At 47.2% G+C, this 13,193-nt stretch overlaps 1 protein-coding gene across 1 annotated transcript; it reads left to right on the top strand.

Annotated features, from left to right (window-relative positions):
- Positions 1-2,010: 2,010 nt before the first annotated feature.
- Positions 2,011-8,641, top strand: LOC122676692 (glutathione S-transferase Mu 1-like). Its single transcript, XM_043876270.1, has 8 exons — positions 2,011-2,160; positions 2,798-2,873; positions 3,303-3,367; positions 3,669-3,750; positions 3,850-3,950; positions 5,063-5,158; positions 5,245-5,355; positions 8,121-8,641. Exons 1-8 carry the CDS (start codon positions 2,125-2,127, stop codon positions 8,208-8,210), a joined length of 657 nt encoding a protein of 218 aa, XP_043732205.1. The 5' UTR covers positions 2,011-2,124; the 3' UTR covers positions 8,211-8,641.
- The last annotated feature ends 4,552 nt before the right edge of the window (positions 8,642-13,193 follow it).

Here is a 13,193-nt window from a genome sequence, read left to right as displayed (position 1 = left end):
CCCTCCTCCTCCTGCAGGACTGACCTCTTCCTCCTGACGGGGCCACCTGTGCCCGGGGCCCATCCCTGCGTTCTCAGTTCCTTGTCCTTCCAGGCACTGCCTCTTTCTCCTGCCTTCAACCTCCCTCCCTCTCAGAGATATTGAACACTTAAAAATCTCTTCAATATTTTAAAATCTCTCCTTGTATTTCCTAGCTGAGTTCCAGCATTTAGTACCCAGAATTTTCTTTTTCTTAGTGCTGCTCTATGAAAGAATTTCAATGATTTTTGTAAATAAATGACTGATGGACTGAATACCAGCATAACAACATCTGTTCTACATATTTTAACTGTTATTATTCTGTTTAGTGTTTTTAATAAAGTCATTTTCTCAGTGAATCCAGTCATGTGTCTTTTCCAAGCTCAAGATGTGTAAAACTCAGAATGACAGCTCCTTTATAATATGAAAAATATAACTATTAAGAGAGGCAGTACTTTGTGTGGCCAGAGCCACTATTGCCTCCCTTTGGGCAAAATGACAAGGGAATCTGGCTTTCCCTGATCTGCCTCCTGAGTCTGGACCCAGAGTTGAGCCCTGAGGACTGGCAGGGTGGGAATGGCTAGGGGCATCCATAGAGGGACTGAGCTCTGCTGGTCTCTGCTGAACATTTTCCCTGCTCCCCAGTTTAGCAGAGATGTGTAGACTCTGAGTCTGTGATTTAACATGGATTAGAGAAAGTCTGTCTTCTTCAAACCCCTATTCCACACTTTATCTTGGTGGTCTGAAACCTTTATTGAATACTGGGACCTTTCTATCCTTAAAAAGTGTTAGCTAATTTTAAACTGACTTTCCTGTAGAGTTCCAAGCTTGCCTTTTAACTTGTGAAATCAATTTGTTTTTAAAATGTCTTGTCATCTCTTTTTGTGTATCCATTACTTTGTAGTGTACTTTAAATGAGGGAAAAGGAAATACAGGCCAACCTTGTCCTATTCTCCTAATTTTGAAATAGCCTTCAATCTTCAAAGAGGAAAGTTGGCACGTAGAACATTGTTTTTGAGGAGGTTGTGTCACAGTGACATCAAAGGCCATCTGAGCCACCCTCTCCTACACAAAACTACACCTGGGTCAAGATCAGGGCAGGAATCTGTGGACTGGGACAGCCAAGCTGAGCTGGGCCCACCCTGACTGCAGTCCTGTGTGGTGTCCTCCAGGCTCCTTGCTGGCCACCCCTACTGGTCCCCCTTGCAGCAGGAGAGGCTCCTAGATGCTCAAAGAACAGCTCTCCTCCCTTCATTCAGAGCCCTCTGTGACTATCACAGTACAGGTCATTGACCCAGCCAAAATGAAGGACATCTAGCTGGTTGTTGGGTTATATCTTCTTTGCTGGGCCTGCTTCTGTATTTGGATTCATTATTTAGGCCACAAATCTACTTGATTAATTTACATTTGATGATTATCACTCTTAGCTACACGGCTGAAGGGATGAGTCCCCTCTAAGTCCCTGAAAGGAAAGCACTGACGAACTTCTTCCTGTACCTTCTGGGTGTTTCTTGTATCCCATTAATAGTCTGTTCTAGAAGATATGCTGCCGTCAGGAATTCTAAAGAGTCGGGGGAGCATGAGGATTACTTGGAGTACTGATCTTTCTGTGCCAGCGGCTCATTTAGAGTTTCGATTTGAGGGGCACCCACTTAAGACCTTCTCAGAGCCCAAGGGAACTCCGTAACTCAGGAGCAAGTCTGAGTGATCGTCGGAGGGCAAGGGAGGTGGAAGATTCGTGCTGTCGTTAGGATTCAGGCTTGTTCCCCGAGCGCACTACCAACTCCCCCGATTTAGCTGAGATCGGAATGGCGACGGGAACCAGGCTGCCCTCAGCGTCCTGGTGTCCAGAGCTCTGATCCCGAGTTTTGAGGCTGGAGGGGGAAATTGACTATTTCTACAGCCCTGGGCGCAGATGCCTCGTTCAAGAGTAGCGGGTGCCCCGAGTCCCAGGAAGCTTCCGAGATTGGGCAATAGTTGGGGGCGGGGCGGAGAGAGGCGATGGGGCGTGGCCTCACTCAGGCCACACCCAGACTTGACCCAGGCACCGGATAAACTTCCAGATCAACGGTGGGGAGCTGGAAACCCGATCCACAGACGCCGACTATGGCAATGACCCTGGGTTACTGGGACATCCGCGGGGTGAGCGGGGGTCCGCTAGGGCGGGTGGGATGGAGGCGGGCGGGGATATGCTGCGCAGTTGGGGACCGGTAAGCCAGAAAAGTTTTCTGCACGCTGCAGCCTAGCCCCTTCGCACCGCCGCCTCCTTCCCAGGTGTGTGTGTGTGTGTGTGTGTGTGTGTGTGTTTCTGCACGCTGCAGCCTAGCCCCTTCGCACCGCCGCCTCCTTCCCAGGTGTGTGTGTGTGTGTGTGTGTGTGTGTGTGTTTCTGCACGCTGCAGCCTAGCCCCTTCGCACCGCCGCCTCCTTCCCAGGTGTGTGTGTGTGTGTGTGTGTGTGTATGTGTGTGTGTGTGTGTTTCTGCACACTGCAGCCTAGCCCCTTCGCACCGCCGCCTCCTTCCCAGGTGTGTGTGTGTGTGTGTGTGTGTGTGTTTCTGCACGCTGCAGCCTAGCCCCTTCGCACCGCCGCCTCCTTCCCAGGTGTGTGTGTGTGTGTGTGTGTGTGTGTGTGTATGTGTGTGTGTGTGCGTGTGCGCGCGTGCTCCGAAGTGGGTGGATGGGGGAGAGGGTTGGGATGGGAGTATGGGAGTGACTGGAACGTTGAAAGTTTTGCAGTCAAGACCTGACGTCTGCCCTGTGTTCTGGCATCTCTCTCAGCTGGCCCATGCCATCCGCCTGCTCCTGGAGTACACAGAATCAAACTATGAGGAAAAGAAGTACACGATGGGGGACGGTAATGGCATCCTTGTCGTGTCCTGACTTCTGCCCAACTCATGCTGGTTTGGTGCCAAGCACCCCATGTCCTGACCCCTGTTGTTCACGTCTGCCGCCCTCCATCAGCTGGAGCAGGGCCCTGCCCCTTCCCTAACCCCTTAGGGTGCAGCTGACCTCCAAGGAAGGATATGACAGTCCACAGCTGGGTCCTGTATCAGCCATTGGCACAGGCTCCCCCTAGTGCTTACCTAAATCCCTTGTAAGGATTACTCATGAAGTTTCAGGAAATTTCTGTTTGTTTTTCATCTCAAAGCTCCATGTGAGATTAGTGGTTCAGATTCCAGATCCATCAGTTCAGGCGGGTCTTGCCCCTGACTCCTTTGTAGGTCCCTTGGAAAGGAGGGTTGGATTCCTGGGAGGTTGTTTCACTGCATCTTCTTTTTCTCAGCTCCCGACTATGACAGAAGCCAGTGGCTGAATGAAAAATTCAAGCTGGGCCTGGACTTCCCCAATGTAGGTGCAGGGGCTGGGGTGCTGGGAGGGGGAGTGGACAGTGTCTCCATCCATCTCCTTTCCTGGCTTAGAGGTTTCAGGAGCAGGTGCTTTCTGCTCTGCCTCTGAGCTTCCTGGTTCTCTGCCCTGCCCTTCCATGATGCTCTGTGTCCCAGCTCATCCTTCCATTTTACAGCATATTATTTAGTGCCCACCATGGGACAGGCTCTGTGAGTGCCAGGTTTCCTCTCTGCCCTTGCTCAAGGGAGCAGATGCAGGGGAGCCTGGTGGCTCACCTGACCTGGCCTTGTGGTTCTTCCAGTTGCCCTACTTAATTGATGGAGCTCACAAGCTCACCCAGAGCAAGGCCATCCTTCGCTACATTGCTCGCAAGCACAACATGTGTGAGTGGGGCTGGGGTTGGGGGCAGGGATACAGGTGGCCGTGCCCTGGGCTGGGCTGGGAGGGGATACTGAGGGTGAGTCTCTGTTGTGTGGCTACAGGTGGGGAGACAGAGGAGGAGAAGATTCGCATGGATGTATTGGAGAACCAGGCTATGGACACTGCTAATGAGTTGGCTATACTCTGCTACAACCCTGAATTTGTGAGTCTCCTCCCGCTGATCTGGGCTGGATGTGCTTTAAAAAGAGACTAGATTAGTTTATCCCTTATACACAGATCATTTTGTAATTTGATCTCTTTGGAGCTACTGAGCTGGTCTATATGGAGTCCCCTGAGTGATTCTCATAACTCTAATTCAGGATATAGAAGCTCTGACTCAGTTCTTCCCAATCTAAGGATAGAATCCAGACTCCCCAAGGTGGAAATTCAGTTCCTAGACAGGGTATTTACCTTGTTAGCCCAATGCCTCCTCTTCAGCATTTCAGGCATAAATCCATTTTGCCTGGTGGGCAGGGCTGGGTCTACATCTGCATGGTCAGGATCTGTTAAAGTCCTGACTTTGTGAGTCCACTCCTGCTGAGTTGGACAGGGTCCCATCTACATGGGTCCTTTTGCCATTTAAACTCCTTAGAACTCCTGATTCACCAAACTAGTCCCTACAGAGTTCCAAGAGTGACCCTTAGAACTCCCAGTGCATGAAATGCAACCTTGGACTCAGTTCCCATCAATCTTAGGGTAGAGTCCAGCCTCTCAGGGTAGAAATTCAGATCCTAGATAGGTGTTTATGAGTTCAACTAGTGCCTCCTCCTTGGAATCTCGGGGATCAGGACATGTGTCCAGTGGGCAGCCCAGAGTCAGACTTTATTCCTTTCCCTCCTTCCTTTCAGCTTCCAATTCTTTACAACTGTCCAGAAATTGTCCAGGCATCCACACCATTCTGTCTCCCACACTGGAACAAAGGACTTCTTTCCTAGTTATTTTAGTGTTGATCAGCCTGAGGTCTGAGGCCTGAGCTTTGCCAAGTCTCAGAGCACTGCTGGTCTGACCCCGGGCAGGTGTCTGGAGCTGAGTGGTGACAGGGTCAGGGACAGTGTGGTTTTGCCCTTTGTCTTCCCATCGCCTCTCACAGATGGGAGGTGGTCCCCATAGGAGTCTGATGAACACAGGTGGGTTGAATGGCAGCTGGGCACCAACCCAGGTTCAGTCGGGGGACATGGCTGCTCATCTGGCAGCTGGGATCAGACACATCCCCAGGAGGCCTGCTCTGCCATGGAGTCTGTGTCTGAGGGCAGTGACAGCTGTTTTGTGTCTCAGGAGAAACTAAAGTCTCAATACTTGAAGGAGATCCCTGGAAAGATGAAGCTCTACTCAGAGTTTCTGGGGAGGAGGCCTTGGTTTGCAGGGGACAAGGTAAGTGGGATGGCTTTAGGGGAGGGAGAGCTGTCATTTTCCTGAGGTTCAGAGTTTGTGCACATTCATGCTTTGTCTTTCTGCAGCTCACCTATGTGGATTTCCTGGTTTATGACGTTCTTGACATTCACCGCATATTTGAGCCCAAGTGCCTGGATGAATTCCCAAACCTGAAAGACTTCGTTTCTCATTTTGAGGTATTCTCCTGATCCTCCTACTATTAATGCATCTCTTTTCTCTACACCCTTCTCCCTGCAGCTTTCCTAATTGAAACGAAAACAAAGTATAACTAGCGTTTGTTGAGAACTTGGTTTATGCCAGGTTTTCTGCTCAGGACTTTACACACATTGTGTCAGATTTGATCTTTGCCTTATCTCTACAAGGTAAAGAAGTATCACCTCCATCTTAAAGACAAGGGATAAGCCAAAAGGATTTGTAATTTCTGATGGTCACGGAACCAGTACAGGCTGTGCTGGGCTCCCAGTCAGAGTGTCTGGATTCTATGGGCAGCAGTCAGTGGCTCTCTGTTTCCTGTGTGGAAGAGAAAAGCTCAGGCCCCTTTGTTGTCTGGGCTCAGAGTTCTGGAAAGTGTGGAGGAAGCAGAAATCTCAGGAGTTTGGATGTGGCTGGCATTAGCTGAGTTGAGACACAGTAAGAGTGATCTTAGGTGTCAAAGACATGTTTTTTCCTGATCATCCGAGGGCCCTGCAGCTATTGGCTCCCTCTCTGGGGTTGTACTGAGATTTCCAGAAATGTAATTGGTTCTGGGTTTTTCTTCCATAGGTAGGTGCCTTCTTGGGAAGATTTTATCTTGTCTCTATAGTAGGCAGTTTCCTTCCCTCTCTTTCCTTCTTCCAGTTACTCATAATTCTGTCTCAGAGACAGGACAGTCCACTCAATTTAAGTCACATTCACCGATCTGACCCTGTCTTCTGTTTGAGGCACTGTGTCAGGTACAGGAGGGATACAGAAGTCACAGAATCCTGGAGTCCTAACTCTGGGGCTCAGTGCAGCTGGAGAACTACAGGAACCCCGAAGCTGTGTGGTATGGGTGGAAGCCCCTTGGTTCTGGAGGAGCACAGCCTGACCTCACCTCCCAGCTCATCGTCACCCTCAGTCAACTATTAATAATTGGAGAGCAACAAAGAGTTGAGATGAGTGCCTGGGGAGGAGGATGGGGACAGATGTGGACTGCAGTGTGTCGCCTGTTGGCCCCTGGGCTGTGGGTTACAGTCAGTCCTAGGTCTTGGACTCCTGGGAACTCTTGGGCACTGTCTGTCTTGAGAAGATGGTGCATAGGTACATCTGAATGTCTCACTGCCTGGTTGGCTGTAGCAGGACTGGGGTGAGGTAGGTCAGGGCCCAGTGAGAGTGGGCTCAGGTCCCAGGCCAGGAGTTGGATTCTGTCCTTTAAATGGAATAATTAGAGCCTGGTCTTGCTGCTTCACACCCTCCTATCACCTTTCCTCTGGGTTTTGCTGAGTCATTGGGTGAGATCTGGTCTCTTCTGCAAGCTGCTCATGTACTTTCTGAGGCTCTTTGTTGTGCTAGGGGTCCCTCTGTGGGCAAAGCCTGGAGTCTCCCTCTGCGAAAGAACCAGGTTTGTGTGCAGGGGGAAAGACAAGCCCTCCTGTGGGGAGGTGGGGGAAGGGAGTGCTTTGCCAAGAGCAGAGAGTTGGCGAGAGAGCCAGGCTGTGTGCCATGCTATCACTTATTAGTGGCTTGAATGTGAGGAAGGTGCTTAACCTCTGCGATCCTGTTTCCCCTCAGATAAGGACACACTAGAACCACTCTTAGGTTGCTTCTGTGGAGGTTCTCAGTCATCACAGATACCTCAGAATCCCTGTAGTTCTCCAGCTGCTCTGAGCCCCAGAGCCTGGGCGCCAGGTCTGTGTGACTTCTGCTTCCCCTCTGGGCCTGATACAGTGACTGGTACCAGGGGGAGGGTCAGATCAGTGAACATGACTTAAGATGAATGTACAGTCCTGTCTCTGAGACAGAATCATGAGTAACTGGAAGAAGGAAAGAGAGGGAAGGAAATTGCCCATTATAGAGACTTTAAGATACAACCCTCCCTGCTGTATTGAGGGTTTGGGCCTAGATGCCCACAATACAGTGAAGCAAGTCACATAGCTTTTTTGGTTTCTCAGGACATGTAAAAGTTGTTTATAGTATACTGTAGCCTGTAAAATGTGCAATAGCATTATACCTAATTATATATATATATTTACCTTAATTTAAATATCCTTTATTGCTGGGCATTAATTCTCTGGCAGTCCAGTAGTTAGGACTCCATGCTTTCACTGCCAGGGGCCTGGGTTTGATCCCTGCTCTGGAATCTAAGATCCCACATGCTGCACAGCTCGGCCAAACAAATAAACAAAAAAACCCTGAAACTTTCTTACCAAAAAATGCTGAGACCATCATCTGAGTCTTAAATGAGTTTGATTTTTTTTGCCACAGTAACATCAAAGATCACTGATCACAGACTGATATAACAAATATAATGAAAAAGTAGAAATATTGGGAAAATCACCAAAGATGACACAGAGACAGAAAGTGAGCAAATGTGGTTGGAAAAATGGCATCAGTTGACTTGCTTAATGATGGTTGACACAAAGCTTCAAGTTGCGAAATACACAACTTGATTTTGTGCGAATCACAGTAATTTGAAGTGGACTGGAATGAGGGATGGCTGTGTATTCTCATCTCTGTATTTACAGCAGCTAACCCAGCATGTTCTCCATGTGTGGCGGGTCATAGTAAGATACCACATTAGTGACAAGAAAATGAAGAGGTAACTTATCACAACTAGGGACCCTAGGAAGATTGTCTTTTGCTGATTGCTTCTCTCTACAAGGAAAGGTTGGACCAGGGTTCCAACTCAGAGTCTGGAGTGGAACTGCCTGAGCCCCAGTGGGGCAGCAGACCTGAGGCCTGACCTTCTTTTTCCCACCCTCAGGGCCTGAAGAGGATCTCTGCCTACATGAAGTCCAGCCGCTTCCTCCCACAACCTGTGTATTCGAAGGTGGCCGTGTGGGGCAGCAAGTAGTGCTCTGGACGGCAGGAGATGGAGCGAGGAGCCAGTGCTGTGTGTGGAGAGCAGCGGGAGCTTCCTGCACCCCAGGACCAGATGTCTTGTTTTCTCCTTCTTTCTTTCTGTTTGTCCCCACTCAGGCCTTATTTGACCCCAACTCTTTCCCAACCCCATTCATCCAGGATCTCTAAGCTCTACAGCACCCCACTCTTCTTCAGTGAAGTCACCCCCTGACATTATCCTTTCCGCTCTAAAGCCAGCCAGATCATCCTTCCTTTCCATGTGTTTTTCTCCCTTCTGTGAGTAGCCTGACCAGACCCCTGGCTTGGAGAGCCCAGGCCTGAGCCCCCAGCACTGCCCTGAAGAGCCTCGTGTTCAGGCCTTGCTCTCCCGGCGTGGGCCCTGCCCAGCCCTGCTGATCACCAATAAAGCCTTAACCACGCCTGCTATGTCTTATCTTTTTCCCTCCTGACCATCTGAACTGTCCAACTGGCCCTGCTGCTTCCTAGGGATGGCGTGGTGATGCTGGCAGTGTCTGGGTGCATAGGGATCCTATCTGGTAGTAAGAAGTTCTGAGATTTCTTGTTCCCATTTCTGAGGCCCTCAGAGCAGGAGTCCTCAGAGGGCTCCTTCTGTTAATAGAAGGGAAGCCTCTTCCTGAGCCTCCATCTCTCATCCATTCCTCCTCCTTATTAAGAGCTCAGGCGCCCTCTGTTGGCTGCTGCGCAGCTGTTATTCAGGACCTTTCTGGGTTACTTCCTCATTTTCTTAGCTACCCAGGAGGTAAATTTCTTTAGTCCTCGAATACATGAAGATGTGTTGCTAGTGTACACTGAAGTAATGTTTTTGTTGGTTATACAGTTCTAGGATAAAGACCTTCAGGCCTCTGATGCAATTAGATATAGCTAGAATTAAGCCTTATTCACGGGAACAAGTCTCTCTTGAATACCTGATGGATATATATATATATATATATATTTTTTTTTTTTTAAACTTAAGGCACTTGCTTTTCAGTTCTTGCCAATGTGAGGTATCTAAGTCCAGAGTCTATATAGAGATCTTGGGGCTATTGTGTTCCTAGTTCACACCCTTCTATGAGTATATTAGATTTCCTGGTCTCCTTTACATCAGGCACCATTCATCACTCTGCTTTGCATCCTCTGGAAGTAATTTCAAATCACACTGTCCAGGGGTCTGCTTATGAGAAAGTTTCTAGGACCTCAGGGGTTCCCAGACCATGCTACCATAAATAGTTGTTTATTTGGGGGTCTAGTATTCAGTCAAAGCTCAGTTGGGAGAAAATACTGCAAATCACAAAGGACCTTTATCCAAAAATATTTAGCTGAAAATATAACCAATGAAAAAAAGGCCTAAGCATTTTTTTTTTTTTTGCCACATCATGTGGCTTATAGGATCTCAGTTTCCAACCAGAGATTGAACCCAGGCCCTGGCATTGAAAGCCCAGAATCCTAAACACTAGTGAACTCTAAGGCCCCTGTCTTGATTGGGCATTACAAAAGAGAATATCCAAAAGGCCAGTAAGCATATGAAAATGTGCCCAACAATATTGGATTTGGGGAAGTTATGAACACAGTTAATCGAATTATATACCCACACAGGCTAAAATTAAAAGGACCAACAATTGTTCACAAATATGTGCAGTAACTGGAACAATCACTCACTGCTGGTGGAACAACCACTTTGGAATACCAACAGCACTTCCTGGAATTAAACAACATCTACCCTATGCCCCTGGAATGCCACGCCTTGTTATATACTAATGCGGATGTGTGCTTATGTCTTCAACAGACATGTACCATAGTGTTCAAAGCGGCTTTATATTAAAAAGCCAAGAACTGGCAACTTTTTAATGTCTGGCAATACAAGAATGGACAGATAAGCTGTGATATGTTATATAAGTCCATTGTACAAATTCATTATTCATATGATGGAGTATTATACAATGTATATACTTATGATGAAAATATTATGAAGGGCTGCTGCTAGACACAATAACATGGATGACTCTCAGAGACACAATATGGACAAAAGGATGCAGACACCAAATGCACCTACTACATCCTTCTATTTACATGATCATTAACAGGCAAAATAAGTCCAGGGTAACAGAGGTCAGCTGAATGGTGAGCTTGTCTTTGTTGAAGAGATTGTGTGGGGCTGGAAATGTTCTCTATCTTGATCCAGGTGGTGATTCCATAAAAAGATACATATCTAAAAACCCATTGAGTTGTCCACCTAAGATGGTGCACCTTACTGCTTGTGATGGACATAAACATGGTCTCATTGTTACATTGCTTATGTTTTTCTTTATCATCAGTCTTCCCCGTAGGATATAAATACCATGAAAGCAGGCATTTCTGTCTCTTCTTGTTCCTGGTCTTTCAGGTGTGTTTGTATACAAATGGAACAGCACCTGGAAGATACTGGGTGTTCAGTGAAGAGTTATTAAGCTAGTTGTATTTAATATTAGTTGTATTCACTTGATTTTTACTCACGCCTACTTCTTTGGGTACATGTAATTTGTGTGTACATACATTTTTAGGTTCTGCTCTTTTTTCTCTTAATGTTTCCCTTAAAAATCTATACCTATTAGCCATACACTTGTGCACATATTACTAAATATTTACTGGATATGTCTCAATGCTTCCAGTAGATAAAGTGTAATTTGCCTAGTCAGTCACTCACTACTGGGCAATCTGGGGTTTTCTATTTTTTACTTTTCCTTATGATAGTGTCATCTTAAGCTAATGTTTTCCTCTGGTTTGTGGCCTTTATTTGGTAGTTCCCCTGGCAGATACTAGAAGGCAAAGTGTGAGAATGGTTTAAGCTTTAATAGCAGACTATTTTATTGCTCTGGAGAGAGAGTAATTTATTTGATGGTGCCCCCAGCAAGGCATGCGGGCCCTTTTCCTGTACCTTAGGCACTTGGGGTGTCATAATTTCATCGTATGCTAATTTTACGGGCTCATTATCATACCCTGCCATTTCCCACCTTTACATTTTTCTAATTGTTTACTGGCTGTGCATGTTTCCACTTGCTGAATAAATCCCAGTCTATAAATCTCCCTGTGTCCCATGCTCACCCCATTACTCTTTTAATTCTGGATCACAGTTTAAAGATGAAGTGATGGTAGTCACAACCTTTTTTTAATGGGCAAAGTGGAACTTACTGTGGTTCTATTCTAGCTTATTATCTAGAGCAAATGAACACACACATTGAATATGATAATAAATATGTTTTTAAAGCAAAATATAAGAGCTAAAGCAATCCATTTTTACAAGACTTATGAATTAGAGGGGACTGGCTGAGATGCCTTATAAAAGAACTCTAAGTAGGTTTGGAGAGAAGAGGTCCTCTTTTCCACTGGTCAATCTCCTTGACATTGTCATTATTTTAAGGTCTTTAAAGGGCAAGTTGTGGGCAAACAGTGGTAATTGAGATGCACTGTGGTCCTGTCCATCACCAATATCCTTGTGTGGCAGTCATTAGATGCTTACATATTCAACTTTCGATCACCCTACGAGGGTGATAAAAACAGAGGTCTCAGTCTAGACACTGAGTTCACAGTGACTTATTGCAAATTTCTGTACAATCTTCTCAGTCATGTGGGTTTTTTATTATTATTATTTTGTTTTTCAAATTTCTTTTCCCGTTTCTCAGTGCCAGGGAGGTTTCCAGTTGTGATCCTAGAGGTAGGGTCAGCCAACCCAGCCCTTCACCTTTGGTGTAATGGGGTTGCTCCACCTCTGTTGCAGGACCACCCCACTTCCAGGGGCTGGAAGATGGCCTTTAGACTGTCACAGGAGCTGTGGACCCCAGTGCCTGGCTGTGGGGAACATGGCTGTCCAGGCTTCTCCTGAGCACGTCACTGCTTTTCAGACACGGGTGTCCTGATGACCGCCTGACCCAGCTCCCCCAGTCTAAGCGGGGCTGTGCTGTGAGAGACACACCAAAGACCTCCGCCAAACTTGCCCCTTGGACACGGTGTAACAATCCATTCAGTTCTTCCCGGTATAGACATGTCAGCAGTTCCTGGAGAATGAGCTGTCTTAGCAGAGGTCAGTGCTGCGGCCCTGGAAGCTTGGTGAGCTCCGCTCTCTGACAACCAGAGCGACCCCACACCACCACACTCTGCACCCGGGAGGCCCAGGCTGCCAGCCCAGCACCACATTCTCTGCCCCGCTCTCCTGCTCTTGTCCTGATCTGCTGCCTGGTGCCTGCGGAGACAGCCCCCAGAGGAAGACAGTTTCCGGTCGTCCCTGCAGACAGCCCTCCCTGCTGTTGGTCTGTGACCAGGCTCGTGGGTACTCTGGCTCCTCCTGCCAGGGCAGTAGGAGGAAAACCAGCTGCAGGTTTTGACCTCTGGTCGTAGACTAGAATATCTTAACCTCAGCACCAGACAATTTAGATGGAGTAATTCTAGACTGTGGAGGGCTGTCCTAGGCATAGTGAGGTTTTTTGCAGTATCCCAACCCCTCACCCATTAGCTGCCAGTAGCACTTCCCAGTCATGACAATCACAAAACTCTACCAGTGATTTGTGAATTGCTCATGGTGGAAGACAACAGATGTAGTGGGTGGAGGTGAGCACTTTAAAAAGGGAATAGGATTTAAATATCAGAATGTAACATATATTGATAAGGTAAGTCTTTCTTAATGAAACTTTTTCAATTAATAATAACATGGGTATGCATGTTCTGGATCATGTGATAAGTATATTTTTTAAGGTTTGATGTATCAGACTTCTAGAAATTTTCAGAAATTACAAAGAACTTGTGTAGATCCTGGATGCTAGTTTTCCAAACTTGCTTTCTCCTCTCTCTCACCTCCCTGTCCCTCCGTCTTTTCTCTGGTTCTCAAATGCTCCCTGTGAGCACAGGGTATTTATACCAAAACACCACACTCTGTGCTCCTAAGCTGTCATTGCTGATATTTGGATTTAGGTTCATAAGTGACAGTGATTATAATCATCCTCAC

This window comes from Cervus elaphus, chromosome 20 (genome assembly GCF_910594005.1).
Source record: "Cervus elaphus chromosome 20, mCerEla1.1, whole genome shotgun sequence".
Classification (NCBI taxonomy): Eukaryota; Metazoa; Chordata; class Mammalia; order Artiodactyla; family Cervidae; genus Cervus; species Cervus elaphus.
This window is presented reverse-complemented; position numbering and strand designations above follow the sequence as displayed.

What these genes read in the sequence shown, in the direction of transcription:
- LOC122676692 (XM_043876270.1), top strand. Translation starts at nt 2,125, where the DNA reads ATGGCAATGACCCTGGGTTACTGGGACATCCGCGGG. An exon ending in TGCTCGCAAGCACAACATGT is followed by an intron (nt 3,751 to 3,849) that starts GTGAGTGGGGCT and finishes GTGTGGCTACAG; the next exon opens with GTGGGGAGACAGAGGAGGAG. An exon ending in ACTTCGTTTCTCATTTTGAG is followed by an intron (nt 5,356 to 8,120) that starts GTATTCTCCTGA and finishes TCCCACCCTCAG; the next exon opens with GGCCTGAAGAGGATCTCTGC.